The 26751-nt window shown below is 34.4% G+C and overlaps 1 protein-coding gene across 1 annotated transcript in view; it reads left to right on the top strand.

Annotated features, from left to right (window-relative positions):
* Window positions 1-11: 11 nt before the first annotated feature.
* Window positions 12-26751, top strand: part of LOC111505283 (uncharacterized) — a 29637-nt gene continuing 2897 nt past the window's right edge. The window contains exons 1-5 of the mRNA XM_074180138.1: window positions 12-349; window positions 8566-8662; window positions 13405-14429; window positions 18202-18411; window positions 24868-25086. Coding sequence (XP_074036239.1) covers window positions 211-349; window positions 8566-8662; window positions 13405-14429; window positions 18202-18411; window positions 24868-25086 — 1690 coding nt within the window. The 5' untranslated portion in view covers window positions 12-210. The remainder of the gene's footprint in view (window positions 350-8565; window positions 8663-13404; window positions 14430-18201; window positions 18412-24867; window positions 25087-26751) is intronic.

Here is a 26751-nt window from a genome sequence, read left to right as displayed (position 1 = left end):
GTGGGAGAAACAAGAAGTTTCACACTAGCATCTCTTTTAGTATGGTCAGTAGTCAGTGTTGGTGAATGAATTGAATAATAACTATGAAGATAAGTGGATGATGAATTATTACTATACGACTGGATGTTGCAAAGAGAGAAGTGTTCATATATCATTTAGTTTGCATTAACTTGAAATGTGTGGATAGTTTTATTGGGTAATTTGTGTGATATGGTAGATTATAGTGAAAAATCAATTCATTTGGTGACACCAAAAATGGGTGGTATGAATTTGATGCTTATTAGGGCATCAATAGTTTTGGGAATGGTAGCAGCAGTAGTGACTTTGTTATATTTAACTCCTGTGCCAGGTGAGTTATACATACTTATCAGAGTAATGAAATGTTGAAAAGTTAACTTCACTAAAAATTGCATTGGTAACTTTAAATTTCATTTCACGAGAACACACCTTTTTGTTGGTTATGTTACATTCACTGATACAGTAAACCACTCTTAAATTCCATCAGAGACAACATTAGCAGCTTTTTGCATTTGTCTCAGACAACTGAGGATCAGGTTTCCACCATCATTTATAGTAACTAAGTCTTTTGGGACTGACAATATAAATATCAATTGTCCATATATGATTATATACATCACACATGTTTTGAATGAATGTTTGAATTGTTGTTACTTGTCCAAAGCTTGGAAGTGTGCTTATGTACTGCCATTAGCAAAAATCAGTAATCCAACGGAACACACTCACTTACGGAGTATAAGTGTGCTGCCAACCCTATCGAAAGTACGAAAAAATTCTTGAACTGCAAATGATAACACACTCTGATATATGCTATATTTGAAATATCTTGGCATTGCTCTTGATAAAAAAATCACCTGGAACACTCACTTGGAAAAAGTTTTACATAAAGCCAGACTGTCCCTGTGGACATGTCAAAGGATTTGTGGTAAAACTTTGGGTTTAGGTCCCAACGCTATCGAAAGTACTAGACAAAATTCTTGAGCTAATTTATGCTATATTTGAAATATCTTGGCATTGTCCTTGATAAAAAACTCACTTGGAAAAAGTTTTACACAAAGCCAGACTGTCCCTATGGACATGTCGAAGGATTTGTGGTAAAACTTGGGGTTTAGGTCCCAAACAAAGTCATTGGATTCATGTGATGATTATCAGACCAATGATTACTTATGGTGCAACTGCCGGCCCAGGCGAAGCTCTCTGGCTATGAAGATACTTCTAGATCTACCTTCTCTCCACATTTTTCCGGAGAGAGAGGCTAGATGGATTGTATACAGTATTGTGCACATTGCCAATTGCACAAATCAATTTAATGCAGAGTGCAACAGACTGTTGGTTGACTCTGAAAGTCACAGCATTCACGACTTTATGCCTCCAACTGTTAACTACGAACTGCCTTATAAGGTGCTGTTCCCGAGTAGAGAGGACTGGATCCCCCGGGAGAAAGAAATATTAAGGGCAGATAGTTGTTGGTTCAAAGATGGATCAAAAACACCTTCCGGTTCTGGTGCAGGTGTTTTTAGTCGCTGACCCACGACAGAGATATCTACCTGACTAGGAACTTATGCGACTCTATTTCAAGGCTATTGAATTGTGTGAGGAGAGATTGGAAGGATCCAACCTCATATACAAGTCAATAACAATATTCTCGGACAGTCAAGCGGCGTTGGAAGCTCTTGGCTCCTACCGAGCAACGTACAAATTGGTAGCAAATTGCCAAAAACGACTCTCCTCGATAGGAAGACTTAACAGATTGTCTCTGGTCTGGATTCCTGGCCATACTGGCCTGATAGGCAATGAGGCTGCTGACTCCCTTGCAAAGGAGGGAGCTGCAAGCCGCTTTATCGGACCATAACCTGTATTGGCATCGCTTTAGGCTTTGCCAAACAAACAGTAAACACCTGGATGGCAAAAAGATTTATGGACTTCTGGCAGAATCTTCCAGGATTGGCTCACTCCAAGGCGTTTATTAACTCATCGAAGCTAAATACCAAACAGTTGTTGAACTACAGTAGGGAGTAACTACGATCTCTAACAGGCCTTCTTACAGGTCACTGCCGTTTGAATGCAGAGACTCGGAGTGTCGGAAGACAGTGTGTGTCGCCTCTGTTTGGAAAATGATGAAGCAGCAGAGCAAATACTTTGTATCTGCTATCTGCCCCGCTGGGAACCGTATCAGGTTTTTATAGTTCGACAGAGCCGTACTCTCACCATCTGATTTGAAAGACCACTCACCATACAAACTAATCGGATTCGTGGGTTTATTTGTTCGAGTGTGAATAGGTATGAGCCACAATTAACCCTTGCGGGTTGCGGTGAAGGGTCGAACAGACTCATTCACTTCAGACCTAACCTAACCTGATATTTGCTTCCCATATATGAGAGTGGATTCGGGTCTGGCTACAGTTGTTCATCAGTACTGTGTGCTGTTTCTGATGACATATTGATGTCACTTGATAATATCAGTAATTTGTGCAATAGTAGTCACTATTATGTTATATTCAAACTTGTTCTGACAAAATATTGGTTTTATGATGAAAATATTTCCAGTTCCATTACTCAGAAATTATTTTCCTTCCGAACAAATCGCCCCTACCGACTGATACAAAATAACAAATTGATGAATACAATCATTTGGAATGATAATTGTTAGCATTTCATACGCTCATTGGGATTCAAGCTATAGGGTAGCGATTTTCTAGTTATGATGCGTGTCAACTTGTGTCAAATAGTGAGAATTGAAGGAGTCATTTGTGTTGAATCCAAACAGTTTCAAATACACATTCCAAATTTGGAAAAAAACAAGAAAATTACCAATTTCATGAAGTTTATTGTTTAGTATCGTCTTTCCTTGACATTACGCATGTGCACATTTCAATTCGAGTTGGATATACTTCTGATTGAATTATCAATGTTCACCCTAAATCCACCCCGAAGACCTAGTAATAGTCCTATGACTTTCAGGTCACCACATATTTGTCACTTATACTAATTATAATTTTTGGCTTTCTACTACTCCATCCTGATACAAAAAAGGGGATGAGGGAATCTTCCAAAGAAAGGAAGGAAGTAATCAATTTGAAAATAAGTAACTCTATACATGGATGTGTAGATCATGCAGAAAAGTAACTTTCAGACACAAACTGAAAGAAAGTCCTCCTGAAACAGTTACTTTCATATAAACATTGAAGTACACGAAAGAAAAAATTCTTTCGAAAGAAATACTTCTATATGAACACTGAATTATACAGAAGATACTTTTCTCTACTCAGTTTGTATTTCAAACATTCGTTGTGGAATAATAATCAGGTATCATTCACATGAGTTCGACTCTGAATGAATGGTAATAAATTGCACTTACATGGAACACTGTCACCCTCACTGGTATACACCGATGTTTCGCCGTAAGACACTTGCCCCAAGGCTCTTCAGTACCAAATTGGATAACATTATAGAAAATACACACAATTCATTCATGAATTACGATTTTTTAATGTCACGGAATAAGCTTGATCTGCTTATGTCATCGATGACATCGTAATGACATTCATTCACCTATTTGATTTAATCCCAGCCAAGAGGAATCTTATTTGAATTGAAGGGGTTTAGGAGTGATTAATTTTTGGGGAAGAAAGTTTTTGGCTTTCTACTACTCCATCCTGATACAAAAAAAGGGGATGAGGGAATCTTCCAAAGAAAGGAAGGAAGTAATCAATTTGAAAATAAGTAACTCTATACATGGATGTGTATAGAAGTAATCTAATTAATTAATTAATCCCAATATAACCCCTTCAATTCAAATAAGATTCCTTTTGGCTGGGATTGAGTCAAATAGGTGAATGAATGTCATTACAATGTCATCGATGACATAAGCAGATCAAGATTATTCCGTGACATTGAAAAATCGTAATTCATGAATGAATTGTGTGTATTTTCTATAATGTTATCCAATTTGGTACTGAAGAGCATTGGGGCAAGTGTCTTAAGGCGAAACATCGGTGTATACCAGTGAGGGTGACAGTGTTCCATGTGAGTGCAATTTATTATCATTCATTCAAAGTAGAACTCATGTGAATGATATCTGATTTTTATTCCACAACGGATGTTTGAAATACAAACTGAGCAGAGAAAAGTATCTTCTGTATAATTCAGTATTCATATTGAAGTATTTGTTTCGAAAGAATTTTTGTCTTTCGTGTAATTCAATGTTTATATGAAAGTAGCTGTTTCAGGAGGACTTTCTTTCAGTTTGTGCCTGAAAGTTACTTCTTTGCATGATCTACACATCCATGTATAGAGTTACTTATTTTCAAATTGATTACTTCCTTTCTTTCTCTGGAAGATTCCCTCATCCTATTTTTTTGTATCAAGATAGAGTAGTAGAAAGCCAAAAACTTTCTTTCCCAAAAATTAATCACTCCTAAAAATATAACCCCTTCAATACGAATTATAACTTTTGCATTCAGAATAAGTGACATACTTTCGTGTGTTTCCTTCATGGCAACTGCATGTTGGAGCAGAACAGCTTTTTGACTTGTTTTAGACGACTCTATAAATGAACACCATTCGTCCGGGTTAAGTGCAAATCCTAATGTTCACATCACACTATTGGGATTTACACAAAAACACACTTTATCCTGCATAGTAAAAAACGAGGATAGCTCATGATTACGGTTCCCAAATATTGTAACTTTGGTTTCAGGGGCTAGTAAATTCCATTGGTTTAATCTAGACCCTAATAGTTCAGCATTCTTTTTGGACAAGTGGAGAAAAAGGGGAAAAGGAAATTTGGAATCAATGTTCATTAAATTTTTGTGGAAAAAATTATAACTCAAAAATCTTACGAGTCGGGAAATTTTTACTATCATTTTCGCATTTAGGGACCAGAAATTGACAAAGAGCTGCCTTTGGCATTAATCTTAAATTGGTTGTAAACTAGTGTTATTTGGGATATTTGATGAATATTTTGGAAATAGTTAACCTGCCTAGCTCCACTTTTACAATGAATGCAACATAATACCCCCATATATGTGCAACCAGGGAAAAACGTAGTTTTGCTGTGGACTTTTTAACAATTGAACACAAGGAAATTTGAGTACATACATGAATTTTGTACTCATGAGAAGGCATACATTTGAGCATAACAATATTCATAGTTTTCTCATTGTATACTTCACAATATAATCTCTTGTGTGTTCCGCTGGCAAATGCGTTATTCAACAGTTTACATTTTCTCTTCAAATGAAAGTTCCGTTTTGCCGCCTCGTACGAATTGAATTCAGTCCGAAGAGTGAAAGTTCGTTAAAATAAACGGCACCTGATGTAAACTGAGATTGTATTCGTTTGGACCGTCTCATGGAATGAATATCATCCAACTGACTGATTTAATAAAAAGAATTCGTATTTAGGTTTCGATACGCAGTGCCGCGTTATCAGACATTCTTTTCGGATTATTCTTATTTCCTATCCCACCTTATGTAAGAAAGTAGAAACGACAAAATTATGTTTTTGTTCCAAAGATTTCTACATTTTTAAATAAAGTATACTATAACAAAAAAAATTTGTTTTTCTAAGTAACAAAAGATGAAGGGAAGTGCAAAAAATTCAATGCATTTCTCTCTCTATCTCTATTTAATTGTACATTTTGCTTCCAGAAAGTGGAGAAGTGAATAAAAGAAAGGATAATTTATCTCAATCTATGTTTATATTTCATTTGAACTAATCTTTGAATATACCTTTTGGTTGAGTATCATTATAAAATTTCATAATTGCATATCACATTTGCCTATACTTATTCTATAATGCCGCATAAGGTTGTAAATAATAATAATGACATTTAATAACATTCGCCCAAATATAGAAAGTGAGTTCACAACTGTCGATTTGAATTCTGAAATAGATGAGTACGTATCTACCTGAAGACAAAACAAAAATGCACCATTACCTTAAAAATGATTTTGTCAGGCCGTAGTGAACGTGGATAATCCTAAGAATATTAAATAATATTTGAATATATTCCAAATAAAAACTTTTGAATTTATGAATTGTGTGTAAATTAGCCTTCAGGTAAATATATTTATATTCAGCGTACCAAGTAAACAAGTGAATGTTTCTTCAAGTTTATTAGCCTAAGCATCTTACAAACTGAAAATGAAATAGAAATTGTGTATAATTGTTTACATTTATTGAAAATATTTTTGTTTCCATTTTAGATTACTGTCTTTTCTGAGAACATTTCTCAAATGGTGGCTCATATCTTGTTCTTCATTTATTTCATCGTTTTCTACTTCATTTTATTCGAGCAGCTACCACAAGCTCCCTAACAAACGGTGAATTCTCAGCTCCAATTGTATCGTCTTCATTTTCATTGTTGAATTCGTCATCTTCAAATGTAATCGTTTTGCTATTTTTACAAATATCTCCTTTGCAATGTTGACAAAGAAAACGAACATGGAAGTCCGGCCTTTCGGCATCTGTCGGGACAGTTTTTAATGCAATAAGCCTTTTTCCTGAGAATAGTACAGGGAACGTGTCACGAGAGGCAGCACTAGTAGTAGCGACAAAACATAAACTATTCACATGTAAAACAGTGTTATTTACGTAATATTAATTTATAATATAAAAATATAAATCTGATATAAAAAATTATTTTGTGCTAGTATAATGCCAACAAAGCATTGCTGTTTTGCGAATTGTACGTTGGATAATCGACATCCGGAAGAAAACGTGTTTTTTATACCATTTATAAAATCTCATATTAATGAGTTAGATGTAAGAAATGGATATGGATCGAGAAGAGTGGATTTAACAGTGCAAAAAATAAATAAATATTCATATGTAAGCTCCAAACATGAAATGAATAGTAAACTTTTCATAGTCAATTACCATTGATTAGAATGAGATATAACCTCAATCGTTTATTGAACTATATTCATTCATTATATTTAATTAAATTTAGTTCATTATTATCTATATTTGATTCATATTTCACTCGGAAATAAATTTGAAATTCATAATTATTTGAAATTTCTTTTATTACAGTTTGAATCTACCGCTACTCTTTTACTAGAATCTGTATAGGTACTAACCTATCTAATAATTCACTATTTTCCCAGTTACTTTAGAATTACGGTATGCAAGCCAACGTTTTAATGTAAAGGATAACAACATTGTTATCATTTACAGTTGCGAATTTTAGTTTTGCTCCAGGAACATTTTCTTCTGTTAAAAACATTCTTTTTTAATTGTACTTTACCATATATTTATATGAGGATTAGGCAGTGTTTGTCCCTACCGAACTACTAGCGCTGCTTTTGAATGATTTTTCGTACTTCAGGAAAAAGGTTCATTACAGTTGACTAATTTCAACAGATTACTAGTGACTATTACTAGTGACACGTTCGCGACTGATTTGTCAACTCGATTTACTCGATGGTGGTGTATTTGAGGTTCAATTCAGTAAACCTTGAACCAATTTTCTAAAAAAAAATCCTAAATTCGAAGAAATTACCTTTGTGAAATGACGATCCTGATATGTATGATGGAATCGGCCGATACTTGATGAAAATCCATAACTAACGTATTCCAAAAACACTTTATTGTGAGATTTTCACTAAATTGTTTTACAAAAACGCAACACGTGTTTCGCCATACAATGGCTTCATCTGGCGTGTCTTTCAACTAATTCTACACATTCTAAATATATATATAGTTTATGGAGTACCTGAAATCAAAGTACCTGTAAACGAAGTACCTGAATTTTAAGTAGCTGATATTTTACCTGAGTTTCTAACGAATTAAATTACCTGCACTTATGTTCCATTTTCACATTTGAAAAAATATATTCAGTAACGGAGAGTTATTGAGTTCTAATTGATTATTCAGTAAATTACCCGAATTGATTTCTAAACATTCTAGAAGATTAAGTTTCAAACTCTTCTCTTCTAAATGTAACACCTCGTACTCATGATTGAACTCATGTCCTTCTGCTAAAAGATGGTTTTGCAAATGTGGAATTGGTCTTTCTATTTACAAAACTACTCCTATGTTCTTTAATTCGTTGGACAAATGTTCTTCCTGTTTGGCCAATATACAGTTTTGGACAAGAGCCACAAGTCAGCTTATATACTCCTGATCTATCCGACACCAAAGTTTTGTCCTTATGGTTTTTAATAAATTTACTTAGGTTATTATTCGTTCTATAAGCTACGTTTACGCCTTCTTTCTTCAAAAAACGGGCAATATTCCTGTTTGGTTCCCCCACATATGTCAATGTCTTATAACTAACGTTATCGCATCTTGAATATGGTTTTTCACAGGAACTGCTCTTACATGAATATCACACCAAACCGTTATTTCAACACCTCGTCGAGGAACACAGGTTCCAAACAGTGCATCACAAGTACTGCTCTTACAGATTATTCATTATTTGAAATTTTTGTACCATGTATTGAGAAAACAATTATAGATACAATGCTTCAAAAGATATTTTTTCATATAAGTTTGAATGTATCAAATATATCAACTTCATACTACGAATTTTTGTTTCAGATCAAAACTTTAAAAGCTGTGATAGACCTTGCCATGATTTAGACTGGCCAATGATATGTCGAGTTACAATGCATATTGAAATGTTGAAAAGTAATATGTGAGTATTTGAACTGATCATATCTGGAATGTTTGTTGACTCTCAAATATATTCCTCTCATATATATTCTCCTCATACATAATATTTTTTAGTTCCATAGGAATAAAAATGGGACAAACCCAAAGACAGTATTCATGTATATGTAAGATAGTTCTATAACATATACAGTGGTTGAAGCCAAATGGGATAAATTCATTATTTCGGTTACGGTACATATTTTAACGAAATCTCGAAACACGTCAAATTTAAATTATAAATTGACATACTTCAACGGAAAAATACTACACCTACCTTCAATCTCCGTCGAATGACAGGTACAACCCCCAATTTTTTAAATGGGAAGTATAGGCTTGTGATATACCGTTTAAACGGTCTCTTTATTCTCTATTCAAAAATGTTATCGCTTTCAAGTTCACTGCAACAATTGAGATAAAATAAATGTAAATATTGTGGTTACCAAAATTCAACAAAATACACTCAAAACTTATTGCAATATACTCACAACTTATTTCATGTTGACGTATTGCTAATAAGAGAGTAAGTAAGTTCTTTAGTTTAAAACGCCCGTCGACTTGTTTTGTAGGTTTCATTAATTGTCAGTATTTCAATTCGAGTTTAACGTTCGTTAACTTCAAGTCTGATAAATGGTTATATTAACGGAAATGCATAAAATAACAGTTTTACAAATGATTGGTTACGGAAATAAAACCTGAACACAACAGAAGGTAGCTCGCCTATTTCATGAGAAATTACCTAATTTACCGCCGATATCTGAAGGAACAATAAGCAAAATAAAGAAGCAGTTTCGCGAGCTTGGTCATCTGGGGCAGAGTAAATGAGCAGCTGTCAATGCAATAAGTGATGAACTCAAATTAGATGTGATGCTTGAGTTTGAGGAAAACCCACATATATCGAGTAGACAGGCATCCACCACATTCAATGTTAGCCATACATCGATAGTAAACATATCAAAAGAAAATAAAAAGCATCCCTATAAAATGATATCTATTCAGGAGCTCATGGAAGACGACTTTGATTGAACTTATTTTTGTGGACACATGATGGACATCTTGGATAACAATATCATCCAATTTGAAGACGTTATATTTTCTGATGAGTGTACTTTGTTTCTTAACGGTCATGCTAATCGGCAAAATTGCCGCTACTGGTCAACGGAAAATCCTCACTGGATGAGAGAAGAACACACACAATACCCTCAAAAGGTGAATGTTTGGGCAGGGATTGTAAGAAACCCCTTTTTCATTGAAGGCAACTTGAATGCCTATAATTATTTGGCATTAATTCAAACTGATGTCATTCCGAGTTCAGCAAATTTATATCCTCATCCAGGAAACCCTCAAGTTGCAGTGAATACAATATGGTTTCAGCAGGATGGAGCACCACCACATTACCAAGTTGATGTCCGGCAATACCTCGATACAAAATTTCCCAATCGGTGGATAGGGAGGCGAGGATCGATTGAATGGCCAGCGCGATCACCTTATCTTTCATCATTAGATTTTTTTATGGGGATATGTAAAAAGCAATGTGTACAAAACTAAACCTCCAGATTTGAAAGACCTAAAAGAAATAATAACGCTTGCGATTAGGTCGGTAACGCCTGATAATACGTTAAATAATGTTAGGAGACAGTTTCATTAGAGATTAGAATGTTGCCAAGACATACGCGGTGAACATTTTGAACATCTACTTCGTCAACATGCATAGTTATTTTTCGTACATTTCATTACGTTTTGCATTACATTTTAGTTTTTGAGTGTATTTTATCGAATTTTGGTAACCACATGATATTAATTTATTTTATCTCAATTGTAGCAAAAAACTTGAAAGCGATAATATTTTCGAATAGAGAATGAAGATACCTTCCAAACAATATATCACAAACCTATATTTCCCAAAAAATTGGGGGTTGTATCTGTCATTCGAAGGGGGTTGAAAGTAGGGGTGGCATTTTTACGTTGAAGAAATTTATTTCATTACCGTGTTATAAAAAAACGATAAAAATAAAAACAACAATAAAAATTAATTGGCGATCCGGGCGACTTCATTGATTCCAGTGAAGCATTTGCTTTTTCAGCTGCAGGAAAACCCGTAAAAACCTGCAGCACCACATCATCTGTGTAGGGTGTCTCCAGAGGCTCCAATGAATTCAATGCATCGCCAGAACACTTCGTGACACGACTATCGTCAAACTTGAACCAGTCCGTTTCGTCTTTGACCAAGGCGTAATAATGACCAAATTCAACGCCAGATCCTCAGTGAACAATGACTGAATGAATATTATAATAGTGGTCTGCTGGTCCAAAGAGTTTCTTGCTTCCGTTAGAGGTTGAGTCTTGTTTGAAAATGAATGTTGAAGAATGTCAAATTATAATTTACATTTGACGTGTTTCGGTATTTTCAAAAAAATAGTTACATTAACCGAAATAATGAATGTATTCAATTTGGTTTTTACACCCTGCATATTACCAATGCTATTCTAAGGCAGGAGTTCCCAATTTTATTTGACCATGGAACCTTAATCGAGCATACATTTTTTGACGAAACCCCAACAGGTTATTTCGATAACAGAAGTTTTCACATAGTAGTTTGAATATTTTCGTTTTATGACTCGAATGAAAAAAATTTGAATGAAAAATAATCACTGTAATCAAAACTCTATTCAATGTGAAGATCAGTCTGTTTCTGTATTTATATTTTGGTTCCGCGGACCACCTTTTTGGAATTTAGGTTCTAAGGAACAAAAATAAATAATTCAAGCAGTTTTAGAAATACGGCTAAATTACGCATTCAAATTAGGTTGGAAGAAAACATGTTTTTTCAGTTTGAACACAAAGGTGATCAAAGAATTTGAAAAAGTATTATTCAAATCATCTAAAGGAACAATTCGTTCAGGCCAGTCTCAAGTCCCTGCACTGTTAGTTAATGGACTGACACCTATTAGAAAACAACTAGTCCCCTGGCTAATACCATGAGAAGAGTTGGTTCATATCCGTCAGTTGTCAGTGCAGGATTCTTCACTGAAGTTATTCCTGCATATGCTGTTGGCGACACAACTGCTGCAATAGATTTTCAATTATTGGAACACACTTGCAGACCGGTTTTGGGCTGTTTGGCCACTCGTCAGTGCAAGGTAGTGTCTATCATCAACATAGAGTCGATGATTTCCAATAATTGAAAATCGAATTCCTTCAGAGTATCATTCTTCGAACTAGGCTGAAGCGGACAACAAACAACAGGTTTGTCATCGCCCCATCTGCCTTTGAAGGAGGTAATCAACCGCATATCCGAAATTTGCTCAATTTCTCATATAAGGAAAGAAAAGTTTTCACAGATAGTCAGTGGGCATACTTGAAAACTGGCTATAAATCAAATCATCTGAAAGAACAATTCGTTCAGGCTAGTCTCAACTTTCTTTACTGTAGGTTGATGGACTGACACCTATCAGAAAACAACTACTCTCCCGGCTAATACCACGAAGGACTTTGGTTTATATCCATCAGATATCAGTGAAGGATTCTTTTCTGAAGTTATTTCTGCATATGCTGATGGCGATAAAACTGCCGCAATAGATTTTTAATTATTGGAACACACTTGCAGACCGGTTTCGAGTTGTTTGGCCACTCCTGCACTAACACCTGACGGATATAAACCAACGCCCTTCGTGGTATTAGCCAGGGGAGTGGTTGTTTTCTGATAGATGTCAGTCCATTAACCAACAGTGTAGATAAGTTGAGACTGATCTGAACGAATTGTTCCTTTAGATGATAGTCAGTCTTCAAGTATGCCCACTGACTATATGTAAAAAGAATTATTGTCTAGTTGTCACCATTAAAGTGCGCACCATATGGGAAACTTTTTTTTCGAAAAGTTTCAATGAAGATTAACTTCGGCACTTGTTTGTGCTTTAAATTTAACTTGAAATGATGCGGCCAACTGCGACCCACTGAAACTTTGCACCAGCCATGTTAAAAATTTTATAGCAAATTTTTAATCTCTCTTTAAAAATGTCCGTATAAGTAAAACTGTATCAGAAAAGTTAAACTCCATGATGAGTTTGTTATGTATGCATGAATTGATGACAATTAAACGAACTTGTTTTTCAAGATAAAGGGGATATCTGTCAAAAATAAGCAAAACGTTAACTTTATCCTAGTTGCATAAAATTTGGCATATGGATATAAAATTGCCGTAGACACAACTTTTGCAAGTAACTTTTTGTTGAATTCGATCTAGAAATGCACTTTTTTTTTCAAAAAAAAAAAGTTGAATTTGACAAACACTGAACGTCAGTGGGTCGCAGTTGGCCGCATTATTTCGAGTTAAATTTAAAGCACAAACAAGTGCCGAAGTTAAACTTCATTGAAACTTTTCGAAAAAAAAGATTCCCATATGGTGCGCACTTTAATGGTGACACTGTATAAAATTGATTCACCATGACTATAAATATAGTCAACTAAAATTTCGGATAAATCAACTGACCTGATGTTTTGAATTGATGATATTATATTTATATTTATGAACCAATTGAACTGAATCGAACGCTCAAATTCAAGTGAAGATTATCAAAATGTAATGTTTGAATTGGAAGGGGTATATTTTTAGGAGCGATACATTTTTGGGAAATTGATTACTTCCTTCCTTTCTTTGCGAGATTTCCACAATTCTTTGTAAAAAGATGAATGAATATGAACCTTATGTTGCGATTTTTTTATTTTCAGAATATGTGACAACTGCCAAGATAACTCTACAGAGTGCTCGAATTCTTTCTGCTCGATTACAGATAGTTCTTCCAGAGGCATAATTACTGCTAATCGTCAACTCCCAGGGCCCTCAATACATGTTTGCCATAATGACATCCTTGTCGTTAACGTCGTCAACAAAATTCCTGGGCACAGCCTCAGTATACACTGGAGGGGACAGCCCAATAATGAAGCACCTTTCATGGATGGAGTGCCCATGGTAACTCAGTGTCCTATATCAAGTTACACTACGTTCCAATACCAGTTCAGAGCATCATCTCCTGGAACGCATTTCTATCACGCACACTCTGATACAGATCGATCTTCTGGTTTGTTTGGAGCTATTGTCGTGAGACAAACTGAAAAGGCAGAACACCATAGGAAACAGTATGATGCTGACCTAGAGGACCATATGATTTTACTATCAGAGTGGTCTCCGGAATTCAATGGAAAAGCTAGAAGTATTTTAATCAATGGTAAAGGATCAGGTGACACAATTCCTGCCGTTTTCAGAGTAACAAAAGGGAAAAGGTTCCGATTTCGAGTAGCTCATGTTGGAGGCCCCACAGGCTGTCCAATGACGCTAGCTATACACAATCACTTACTGAAAATTATTTCAGTTGATGGTAATCCTATCAAGCCATATGAAGCATCTTCGATAAAGTTAGCGAAAGGAGAGAGATTGGACTTCATATTGAAAACCAATCAGAAATCTGGTACCTATGAAATGAAGGTTAGTGCTAACTGCGAAGGAAATGATCTGAATGGTAGAGCAGTCATTAGATACGAAGGCTCGACTCTTGGACCATCATTACCAACGTTGGATTTCATGAAGAGTTCAAGAATATTCGATACATCCCTTGCTGCGAGAGATGTTTCTGGAGTTTCCTTGTCGAATGTCAGATCATTCGAAAAAATTGATTCGGTCCTGAAAAATACTGACGTTGATGTGAAATTGTATCTAGGATTTGATTATGTTGACGGAAAACATTTTTCCATCCAGGGTGAGTACTGAGGATGATAACGTTTGAATGGTTTCAGATCTATTCGCTTCCATCAATTCATTTCAAAATCTGTTTACTTCATATAAAATGAATAACTTGAAACGAAACAACAGCAAATGTTAAAAAGTAATTTTCACACGTTAATGAATCGAGTTACATCATAGAGAACACACGTGAACAGTATGTTATAGAGCTTATTTTGATAAAGGGTAGATTTGAAATTTCACATTTCTGTCGTTGAAAAAAAATTTTTTTTTCATGAATATTTGCACAAATCGAATCTTACCTTTCGAATGACATTTCATATATAATTTCTGACCTCCACTTCCCCCCTGAAGAAAGTGGCATATCCAAACTTGTAAACTAATCAAATGTCATAGTACATTATGCTGACTGTAAGAAGTTTGTCAAAATTAGTTGACAATTTACGGAGACATTTATCAGAATGTATTGAAATAATAGGCCAACAATTCGAGCAGGTGTTGTTGAAGCTGTCATAGATGTAATTAAAATTAGTTCGTTGATTATGTCAAAAACAATTTAATGACTTCAGTCTATTATTTTCCATGTTTGGAGTGAATTTACTGAAACCATAAGAATCGAAAGTTAGAAATAGAAGTTAGGTGGAAAAGTACGTATTTTGTTCAATAACCATCAACGGTGAGTCGTATTGAAAACAATTTTCATGATTTCCGGTACGAGATGAGTCTATGATTTCCTCTATTAGAGGTCGCTTCATATTTCGGTTTATGGAAGAAATAATTATTCATGCATCAGGGACAAAAAACTGTCTATTAAACCATAGGCTAAGTCCCGGGCCTAAGAAAGAAAACAGCGTTTTTTTTGTTCAAAATTGGCCACACAATCATTTCAGCGTCACTCTAATATTTCTATACTACTTTTGTTGGAAGATTCATCTTTTACCTCAAAATAGGACTCAGTTTCAGCAATAATCTTTTAAATCGAGCGAAATTCCTTACCAGTGAGCATTTTTGAAGGTCTGCGAACGGCCAGTAGTCGATGGGAGCCAGATCTGAAGAATACGGTAAATGCGAAAGCAATTCGAAGCCCTATTCACCAGTTGCTCTCCACTCAGAGCAACGATCGTTTTGATTCCGGAGTGAAGTGATGGATCCATGCTCCCTCCATTGTCACATATCGACGCCGAAATTCCGGTTTGTTATGTAAAATGTATTCTGATTTGAAGTGTAACAACTTAATTTTCAATAATCTACAAAATTGGCTCAATCTCAAAGATGGATACTGAAAGTAAAGTTTGTGCAATCACTGATAATGAATCATGCTCTCAATGAAGATGCAAGAGACAAGTATTGATATTGGGTGCTTGTTGATTCAACTTCAGATGCATGTGCACTAGCAGAACTACTTCATAAACTTCTCTCTTAGACCGCTCAACGTGTCAAAATGCTTTTTGATAAGTTTTTTTTTTAAATTCGGAATGAAATACTCAAACGTATTCCTTGGATACTGCTGAGGATTTGTTCCACCAGCATTGACTAAAAGTGATCAAGATATTCGCCGATGACAATGCTCGAGATGTAGTCTGGAAAATTTTGAGTAATTTACAATCAAGCTAGGTACGTTGAGTTGAAAAGTTTTGAGGGCGACACAACAATTATAGCTTCTATTGAAATATTCAGGAATATGGTGTGAAAAACTTATTTTTTCAAGTGAGACATCAATAGTTATTGATGAAAAACTATTATTTTCAATGAGTCACCCTATATACTCCTGCATATTTCAATGGAGCTTTAAATTCCCCAAAATCCCAAAATCTAACACCTTTGATATTTTGCTGGAGTCATCTTTGAAATAAGGAGCTTTTAGGTCTTTTTATGTAGACTTTGAAATGCACACTTTAATCAAGTAGGCTTTAGACAATGCGGCGATAAAACAGAATGCAAATCTTCACTGGTAGCTGTCAAATTTTGATTTAAGCAGTAAAGACGCTGTTCAAGTAGTGATTTCTGTTCAATTTTCAAACACATTCGCAATGAAGTATGAGAATTATGAAGAATGGGATATGATACTCTGTTTTATACAAACCGGGGAAAATGCAGAAGCAGCAAGCAATTTGTATCATGAGAGGTATCCAGAGAGAAGACAACCTTTTATAGATATTTTCGCAAGATTTCGATACAATCTAATTGATGTTGATCAATTCAAAAAGAAAATGCCTGAAATTTTATGACTCAAATATGGATAAAAAGTTGAGAGAAATAGCCGTTTTAGAAGCTGTTGAAAATAATCCCAAAACGTCAACGCGAAATTTGAAAATATCAACAGGCCTACCAAGGAATAACTTCATAAGAATTTTGAAAAAAAAATACAAATTCAAGCCGTACAGGATCAGAAGAGTTCATCAATTCACACCAGGAGATTTTGAACTCCGCATGGCTTTTTACAAGTGTTTCCTGGAAAGTTGTAACCAAGTGCCTGATTTTTCGTTAAATTGTATTTGGACAAACAAAGCTTATGTGAGCAGTGTCGGCATTTTCAACCGCTACAATTCTTTCACTTGGGCAAAACATAATCCTCATTCTATTGTGTAGCAGATAAGTCAAGGAAAATTTGGATTCAGTGTATGGGTAGGTGTTTTCAGGGGTAGAATTTCCAGCCCGTTTATTTATAACGGCACTCTCACATCTCATAAGTAGTTAGAAATTTCAAGGCAAAATATTGCAGATTTTGGTAATAATGGGATAGCCAATCAAGGACCCTACCGTGGGCCGGCCAGGTCACTGGACCTAACGCCTATGGACTTTTACTTCTAGGGGAAGGTTGAAAGATCTCATTTTCAAATTTCCGACCAATTCTAAATACGGATTGGAAGTGGCAGTGATGCAAAGTTTTGCTTCTCTCACTCCTATTGAACTAATTAATTCGGCAAAAACCGTTTAGGAAAGGTATCGCTTTCTCTGAAGAAATATATTTAAATTCTTTATTATTATTATTGAAGTTTCATTTATTTGTAGTGGATATGGTATAAATTGTTATCAGTTTTATTGAAACTTTGCGTTTCAATTACTGCTGTAAAAAGCTTTCCCAACATTTGATAGCTACTATTGATCAATTTTTTTCTGTTTCATCGCCGCATCGTTCAAAGTGTACTTGATCAAAGCGTGTGCTTCAAAGTCTACATGAAAAAACCTAAAAGTGTGCAAATTTTTTTAAAGAGTAATTTTAAGCTCAATAGAAACATGCAGGAATATACAGGGGTCTCATTAAAACATAGTTTTCCATTAATAACAATTGATAAATCATATGTTTGAATGTGATTGACAATGTTTCATGATGAATTTTACTAGTTCGGACTTCCATTGTCTACTATATAAAATGATTTGAAATCCCTGAAACAACTAAACTATTTTTTTAGTTGCTTCAGGAATTTAAAATAATTTTATATAGATGACAATGGAAGTCCGAACTAGTGAAATTCAATTGATAAATCATTCGAAAAAATAAGTTTTTCACACCATTGAATAATATGTAAAAAATTGCTTCGGAAATACTGTCATAGAAACAAGAACTTTTTGACTGGAAAAAAGTTACAGGAACTTTTCGAAAATGTACATTTTCGAATAACATGCTGTAACTCTGAAAGAATGAGAGTTTATCTATCTAGTTTGTAAACAGGAGTTTCCCTTTAAAATGCCTAATTTGGCCCACTCTGTACAGTGAAATTTTCTTTCATTATAATTTCTGTATTTCCTCATTTCCACTTTACATTCTCTTTCATTTGGATCAACAGAACATGGTAGCAGGACATACAGAATGAATAATATAACTTTCGTGTACCCTTCATCACCGTTGCTCACACAACCAGCTGATGTTCCACTCGACTCCATGTGTAATGAATCGAATTGGCCGGCTCGATGTGCAGGAAAAATCACTTGCGAATGCGTTCATGTTGAACATGTCCCGTTGGGAAGCACTGCTGAGATTATATTGATCGATCAAGGTGAGCAAGGCGTCTAGTGTAGGTAATTTGTTAGGAATTTATGATTACAGGAAAGAAATACATTGTAATAAACATTTTTCTTATATTTTTTTAATGAGATTTTGTTGTGAAGGAGTCAATGCTCCTTGATATTGTCTGTATTTTCAAACTTCTACAATCTGAAAAATAAATGAATCTACGTGACAGATCAACAGAGAATCTGCTCAAGTATAATAATAATAATCGTTTTTATCGACGGAAACACAAATTATGTAAATACATAATAATATGACAATACAAAATAAATACAAAATAGTGTCAGTCAAACGGCAGAGTTCAGTTGGCAGAAGTGACTTCTGCTACTCAACCATTAAACGTGCATCTCAAGTAGATACACAGAAGGACGTTCAATAATGTGACATCCTGATGCAGTTATTTGGCTCAATTTTTTTTTTAAACAAGATGCTTCAAATCATTTCTAGTGCAAGCGATTTGTTCAAAATTTCATTACAACGTGTTTCTTTATTGAAGTCAATAATGAGTCTTTATAACCTGGTGGAATTCTATTCGTTAGCCATGTTACACAATAAGAAAATGAACCTGTGAAGAGAGCTGTTCTGTGGCTTGGTGGGGTTAGCGTTGATTTGTATCGGATATTTATATTATGATGAAGAAAAGAGAATTGAAACTTTCTATGTCTTTCACCACTTTTATTTGTAACTAACGTTACTGCAATTTCGTCCTATAAGGACATTTTCAAACTTATACATTAAACTAACGATGGTTTATTACATTAGCCCTCATTATAGCACCCCTGTAAGTGATAAGAGAGGTATTTGGCTTGATTGCGTACCTGAATTTACAGTTTACAATGCGGATGTGCCAATTTGAAAACCGGTGAGTAAACTAAATCGATTTGATCATTCAACAGGTTGCACCCACAATGTGTATGTTTGTGAATTTCCGAGAATTCTAAATAAATGAGTTTGTAACCCTTCCCATCCATTCTGAATATTATTTAATGGTATAGATACAGAAGACTTTCGATGGTTAGGTTTTTTTTGAATAAGTAGCAGGTGTGAAGGGCTCTCCTTTCAGTGACATTCATCCAACCCAGAGATTTTAAAACATTTGTTACATAGTCTCTCCTACGTAAGTCGCATATGAGGCGAATACAGGTGTTCTGTAATCTTTCCAATCTATTTATATCATATTTCAAAAGGAAAGAACCAAAAATCACATCGGCATAGCTTGTGTGTGAAAACGCGAGAAACTGACATAAAGTTGTTTTTAATCGTTTATTCAGAATATTTTTCTCGAGTATACCAATCTCAGGCCATTGAAGGCTGTTTGGTACATACTCATTGCCATTCACAATTTTCAATTCGGATAGGCATCTCTTTCTAGCTGCCGATATTCCAAATAGTAAAACTTAGATGGATTTTTCTTCAAAAAATATTGATAAGATAGCTGCGCGAGAGAGTATGCTGGTAGCATGATTGAAGTTGTTTTCATTTGAGTATCATCACTATAGGTGTGGACTGAACAGTGTTGAATTCTAGAAGGGAATCGTGATATATACATCAGGAAAGGAAGCGGCTCGATGATTGATCCCTGGGGAACTCCTGAAAGTACTTGAGAAGAAATTGAAACTCAATTGTTCTCTCAGCAACGTAGTTTCTGATGAGCTTACTGAAATTTGCCAACAATCCAAGATAATGAAGAATATCTATAAATAAATCATGATTTATACAATCAAATGCCTTGGAGCAGTACCAGGACGGTTAGTAAATTATGATCCGTGGTTATATGAATATCGTCTGTTTTTCTAAAGGGCGAAACACACGCACTACATGAACATCCTTAAGGCGCTCTGAGAGCGTTGCCTGTGCGAAAGTGGTGATTCACAATGGATTTGAATCGCTGGAGATCGAATCCATTTGGAAAACCGTTCTCAGGAAGTTTATTCCATATAAACACCGTTCTCCAAATGAAAGAGTTCTTAAACAGTGAAGTTCAAGGTGTACTGAATTGAATTTCGAAACGATAAGCAGCCACAGTCCGTCGCGTATTCCTGATATGTACCGCTCTTGGTGGAATCGAATGTGCCTGACTATTAATGTTGCAGTGATGTTCACGTATCCAATCAGGTGGATGGCTCTTTTCTGGATGGAATCCAGCAGCTTCAGGGTATGCTTAGGGGCAGAGCTCTATACATATGAGGAAAATACTCCAAAGAAGGTCTGGTCTGAGCTTTATAAAGCATCAAAAGTTGCCGAGGTGTGGAACAGTGTTTCAAGCTTTCGAGAAGCAGCCTTTGCAATTCCAGCGACATGATTGTGCCAAGACATATTGGTGTTCATTTTAACCCCAACAAACTTATCGAAGCAGAAAGCGGAATTGTCTGACCTGACATTATTATATCCAGTTCGGAAACATTTATCATTTATGCCTGGGTTTTTGTGGCATTGAATTGTACCTGATCACTTTCACCCCAATTCTAAATTACTTCTAGATCCTCATTAGGATATTGTCCTGGAATCCAAATGTAATGACAAGACAAGTGTGCTGTCGTCAGCAAAGCAATATATTGGATTCTTGGGTTTTTCCAATAAGTCGTTGATATACAATAACAGGATTGAATCCCTGGGGAACATCATCGTTGATGGTGTTCCAGAAGTGCTGTAGTGGATCTATATCCAGGGCGGAATCCGGACTGACATGTGGGTAGTAACGAATAATTATTTAGATGCTCTCGTATCCGTTTATCAATTATTTTATCAAAAAGTTCAGGCAAACAATAAATGATACTTATAGGTCTCTGATCTGAGTAATGATCAGGGGAAATACAAATTTTTTTACAAAGTGTAGGAAATGTACAAGTGTCGACGATTTCATTGAATATATGTCGGATATAGCAAATTATGAAAGGATAACAGTATAATATTGTTGTAAATCATGCCCTAGAGAAAATAAGCGCAGCCGCCACTGGTAGCATAAACCAATTGTGACGTAGCTAACTGAAAACTTCACCACAAAACGTAATATAAAGGTTTGAAATGTAACTTTCAGTAACTTGTTCATTCACGAGTTTCGCTAATGAATAAATCGAATGATTCGAAATATGAACTTTTTATACTTAGCTTTGTTCAAACGGTTGACGGTTTGGAAAGTATTTCCTTTCCAGATAGGAAGCTTTTTGGCTTTCTACTTCTCCATCTTCATACCAAAAAAGTGGAAAACATACATAAAACTTACTTTCGATAGAAACTGGAACAAATCACTCTTCAGAAAAATAAAAATTACTTTCGAAATAACTACTTGAATCACTTAAATGAAATACTATCATCCTGATGTATTTCTTTTTGGAATGTGACATTTGACTTATTACCTCATTGGCACCTTCAGATAACATCACAAGACGGAAAACTCATTTCATTCATAACATTACGATCTAATGTCACCGGAAGCGATACATTTACTCATGTCACGATGACATTATGTAAAGACAGTCTAACGCTTATTATATCGAATCATGTACCATGAAGGATGATAGTGTTAAATCTCAATGAAATTTTATATCTTTCATACACTATATTGTGGAACGTTTTTACGAATGGAATTGGTTTCAATTCCATAACAACTGTTTGGAGTACAAATTGAATAGAAAAAAGTTATTCGCGTACAATTCAATGTTCATGTGAAAGTAGTGGATATGTTCTTTCTATTTGCGCATGGTGAACATTTTTACTCGAATGCCTGTTCAACACATCATTATGAATAGTTTATTTTGAACCCAATTGGTTTTTTCCCTCCATCAGAAAATTTTCACATTCTTGTATAAAGGGGGATGAGTAGAAAGCCAAAAATTTTTTTTCACAAAACCTAATCTCTCGAAACAAAAATCGAAATCGAAACAATGAATATATATAGATATTTTTTTAATAAACGGCAACAAATCAAATACCAGATGTCATATTCGATAATCTACATGAGCATATACACAGGGTGTTATTCGAAAACTCAGTTCAGGTTTATATTCTCGTCTCCATCCTATAGGTTTAGTGATGTTAACCAATTATGATCCATTTATGATCCAATTATGATCCACCAATTATGATCCAATTAGGTTGGAATACACTTGTTATAATAAATAAAAAGGTATGCGAATTCTTTGTGGTTTCTTGAATTCTTGTGTAATCACCTCTATTTTCTACGTTTCTACACAAAACGCTTTTTGGGTGATTTGTTTCATGCATCCATTACACTTAAACAGATTCTCTATTGATCTAAATTCAACGTATTCAAAAAACACACTCTCATGTGGAAATCTAACATTAAAGTGTGTTTTTTTGGTGGATTTTCATCAACCTATCGGTAGGTTCTATCAGATGTAGATTTATTCATTTTCCAGAATGTGGGAGGTTGATAACCCAAGAACACATCAATATTTTCTGATATATTCAACTCTAGCACAATACATTCTTCCATTATTTTCAACTGTTTTTCAGAAAAAAGGAAATCTAGAACATTACTCAGATTCGAAAAAGGCGAGATGAACAAATCATTCAAAACTATAGCAATATCCCTATTGATTCAATTTCAAAATGTTTTTGGAAAATATAAAAATACTCCGTTGATGAAAACAAACACAATAAACATAAAATAATAACTTCCTGTTAATATAATTCAATTCTACCGAAACAGCATCAAACCAACTAGTAGATGTCATTCACGATAAACTGGTTGTGGATATTTGAAATAATTTGTCTTGTGCCTTTGATAAGATATTTCCAGAGCTTTTACATGAAAAAATCTAGTCCCTATTGATGATAGAACAGATAAAAGATGAGATATCATTTCAAGAACACTTTTCACAGACTTGCGATGTTTTACATTGGAACACCACAAGATAGCATTTTGGGACCACTGTTGTTTTTCATTTCATATATATGATAAACGATCTGTCTCCTTTCGTATTTGAGAGAAGGTTGTTCATTCATGTCATTCTTGTGTAAAGAAATACAGAGGATGATACGATTTTTTAATCAAATATGGTTCTTTATCGACTAGCACCTGTATACAAGCTAGTAATTGATTCAGCCAAAAGTGTGCATACAATTCACGAGCTATTATTCAAGACAGCGGACAAAGATACCAGAAACTGATTTGAAAATTACTAATGACCAAGTAAAAGCAGTTATTTCGAACTGTTTGAATAACATTAGGCCAAGCTACCTACAAAGCTCATGCTATCATTATAAAGGAAAAAATGTACGACTCTGACTACAGATCTTCATGATTTTATTTCATACAAAACGTAATATAGGCAATAAAACGAAACATGGTGATATAAATTCATATTCAGTCAGGCGTGAAAACAAATTCTATGTTGAAAAGCAATATATTTTTTATTGCCGTATCTATTTATTATTTGATACGTTTTTTCCGAAATAATATATATTGAGGCAAATAAACTGTTTAATGCCAAACTTGAATCTTATTTGTTGAACAAATACTTAACAAATATATCTGATCAGGATTTTTTTAATTCCCAATTTATTTAAATATTTATTATTATATTCTAATGTATATCGTTTATTTTATTTTCTGCAGAAGTCTAATTGGAGCTGTATCTGTCATTTCGATCTAATTGTGACGAAACTGATTCAATATTTTGTAAATGATCAATTGTTTTTGGAAAATGTAATGAAATAAATAAAAGTTTTATGTGCTCTCATTCAACGTTGGGTTATCTAGTACGATATTCATGACAATTAGAAATATCTGAATAAATATTTCCAGAATCCCATTCTTTATATTGGATAACTAATGACTCTTCTTCATGTTGAATCATTGATAAACAATTTATTGGCGCAAGTAACTAAGTAACTTCGATAAAAGAACTGAATTAATGGGAATTAATTACCGATCCAGACGAATCCTAAATTGATAATACTCTCATCTTTTGAGAATTATTGGGGTAACTTAGTTTTGTATATATTATAGGTTATTGAAAATATCTCTAGGTTATTGAAATATGAAAAATTCATCATTTTCTTAGGTATTTCAGAAATATATTGGATTGAAAAGTGAAATTGGAATGTGTTCAAATTTATAACCCCTGCTATCACTGCTTGTGGAAGTACCACCCAAATGATACAGCATATTTTGATTAGTGTATTCGTAAAAAAGTGTCAATTGTTTTGAATTAACTTCCCATACTATTTTTACATGAAACTTGTAAGGGACGAAGGGTCACTCAAAGCCTGATTATTGAAAATATTGCAGATTATTAGAAGTAGGGCAGAAGTAATTGAGTTTTTCTCGAGATTTTACTATACCAATTCAATACCAAAGAAGTCGCCAATTCTCTAACAACTATGACAAAGATGTATCTATTGCCAAGATTGAATTCCAATTAGATAACTTCAAAGACGGAAACAAAATTCATACATCTTTACCTTGAAATTACAGGTGGCGATGACGATGAATACATTTTTCATCTCCATGGGTACCATTTCTTTGTTGTCGGTTCGAGAATTTTTGAGACACCGCCATTGAAAAATGAAGTTATTGATATGGATAAATCGAATAATTTGATGAAACGAAACTTAATGAATCCAGTACGCAAAGATACAATAAGAGTTCCTAGAAATGGAGTGGTTGCACTAAGGTTTTTCGCAGATAATCCTGGTAAGTTTTTTATGTGAAATTGTTGTGTTAGATCAGTTTTGCTTTTTTCTGCATCCAAGTTTATTCAAGCAGTAATGATGACCTGATTCATTGAACATATAGTATTTTGAAAAATGTCCAAACAGAAAAATTATGTTGATGAAAGCAAATTTGATTGAATGTGGAATGTACAGGAAGTGATAATAATGATAATAATAATTATAGTCGAATTTATTCATTACAAGAGATACATAATATCTTATTTGTATTTGCATTAATTGAAGAAAACCTTATGACGACTGGACGAAGTGTCAGCTAAAGCTGTTTTTGATGCAACCCTGTGTCTGAAAAAATATGAAGTGGAGAGAGTACAGACTGAATGAGAAATTAGTATGATTGAATTGTTTCAAAAGATTGATGAGGAATGGCAATTTCACTAAATAATCATTTAATCATGTTGTTCCCTAATTAGTTAGGTACCCAAATTATGAAACCTACTCACAACTTCTCGATAACAAATCAAACAGTTTATTCTGTGTGTACCAGTAGCAGAAAGTGGAATATTCAATTATATTGTATTGAAATGTATTTGAAACCATCTGACAATTCGTGATCAATATGTGAAAAATAATTCATCAGTAGAGTCGCCACTGAAGGGGAGATGTGGTACTCTCCTTGATAACTACCAAGAAACCTTCAGTATTGAAACTGGGTTAGTTTTACATTTGGTGCGAGTTTGCATTTCAGAAGTAAACTCTTAGGACCCTCGCTTTCATGATCTAGTAAAGAGATTCATGGTCGTCTGAAAATGGAATGGGTTCCATATGCTTCCATATGCTGCGTCACAAACCCGTGCAGTTTTATTTCACTTGTATTATCATTATTATTTGAGATCATTCTGGGTGATTGTAAGTTGTTGAGTTCGCATAAATATTTTCTAAATTTGTACCACCTTGTTTGAATGTTGCTAGGGACAGCAACATTACAAAAATATTTTTTTTCTGAACCGCCGGGTATGAGGAGGATTGTGTTATATAAGAATATGGTAGATCAGTTATTTAAGTGTTAACTGAAGTAAATTTGATGAAACTAGAAAAATGAATATACAGGAGTTTTCACATTCCAGTCCAGTATTCCCAAATGATACCAAAAAATTGGCTAGATAGATTATTTGATTCTGGAGTATTGCGGGAAAAAATTGAAAATTCATTTGAAATTTCATTTACGGAGTTATTTGAAATTGTTTGAAGTTTCCAGGAAACTTTCGAATTGTTAACAGGATATATTTGTTCATAAAACTCTTATAAAGGATGTCGATTATGTATTTTCAAGCAATTTTTTGATCAACATTTCCAATTTTTGGTAATTTGCTTTAACAGGCACCGCTCTTAGAGCGCCTCGAAGATTTTCCTGTAGTGCTTGTATTTTGTCCTTGAAAAAGTAATAAAAAGCTACAACTTGAAATAAAATTTGGAATTTTTCGGTTTTTCCGTATACCAAAAGAGCGAGTGTTATTTTTTTGGTATCATTCAATGGTGAACGTACTCCGTATCTCTTACCAATTACGTGGTCGCCATTCACAGACTCGAATTTGAATAGCACCATATAAATTTGATGACATTACGTGCATGAGGGTTATCAATTTATAATTTAGACCAGGGGTCTCCAAACTTTGAAGCTTTCGGG

The sequence above is a fragment of the Leptinotarsa decemlineata genome, unplaced genomic scaffold, assembly GCF_025532065.1.
Source record: "Leptinotarsa decemlineata unplaced genomic scaffold, Ldec_3_MD MMD2_tig00026294_RagTag_RagTag, whole genome shotgun sequence".
Classification (NCBI taxonomy): domain Eukaryota; kingdom Metazoa; phylum Arthropoda; class Insecta; order Coleoptera; family Chrysomelidae; genus Leptinotarsa; species Leptinotarsa decemlineata.
The sequence above is the reverse complement of the archived record's forward strand: the minus strand, read 5'-3'. Positions and strand labels throughout refer to the sequence as shown.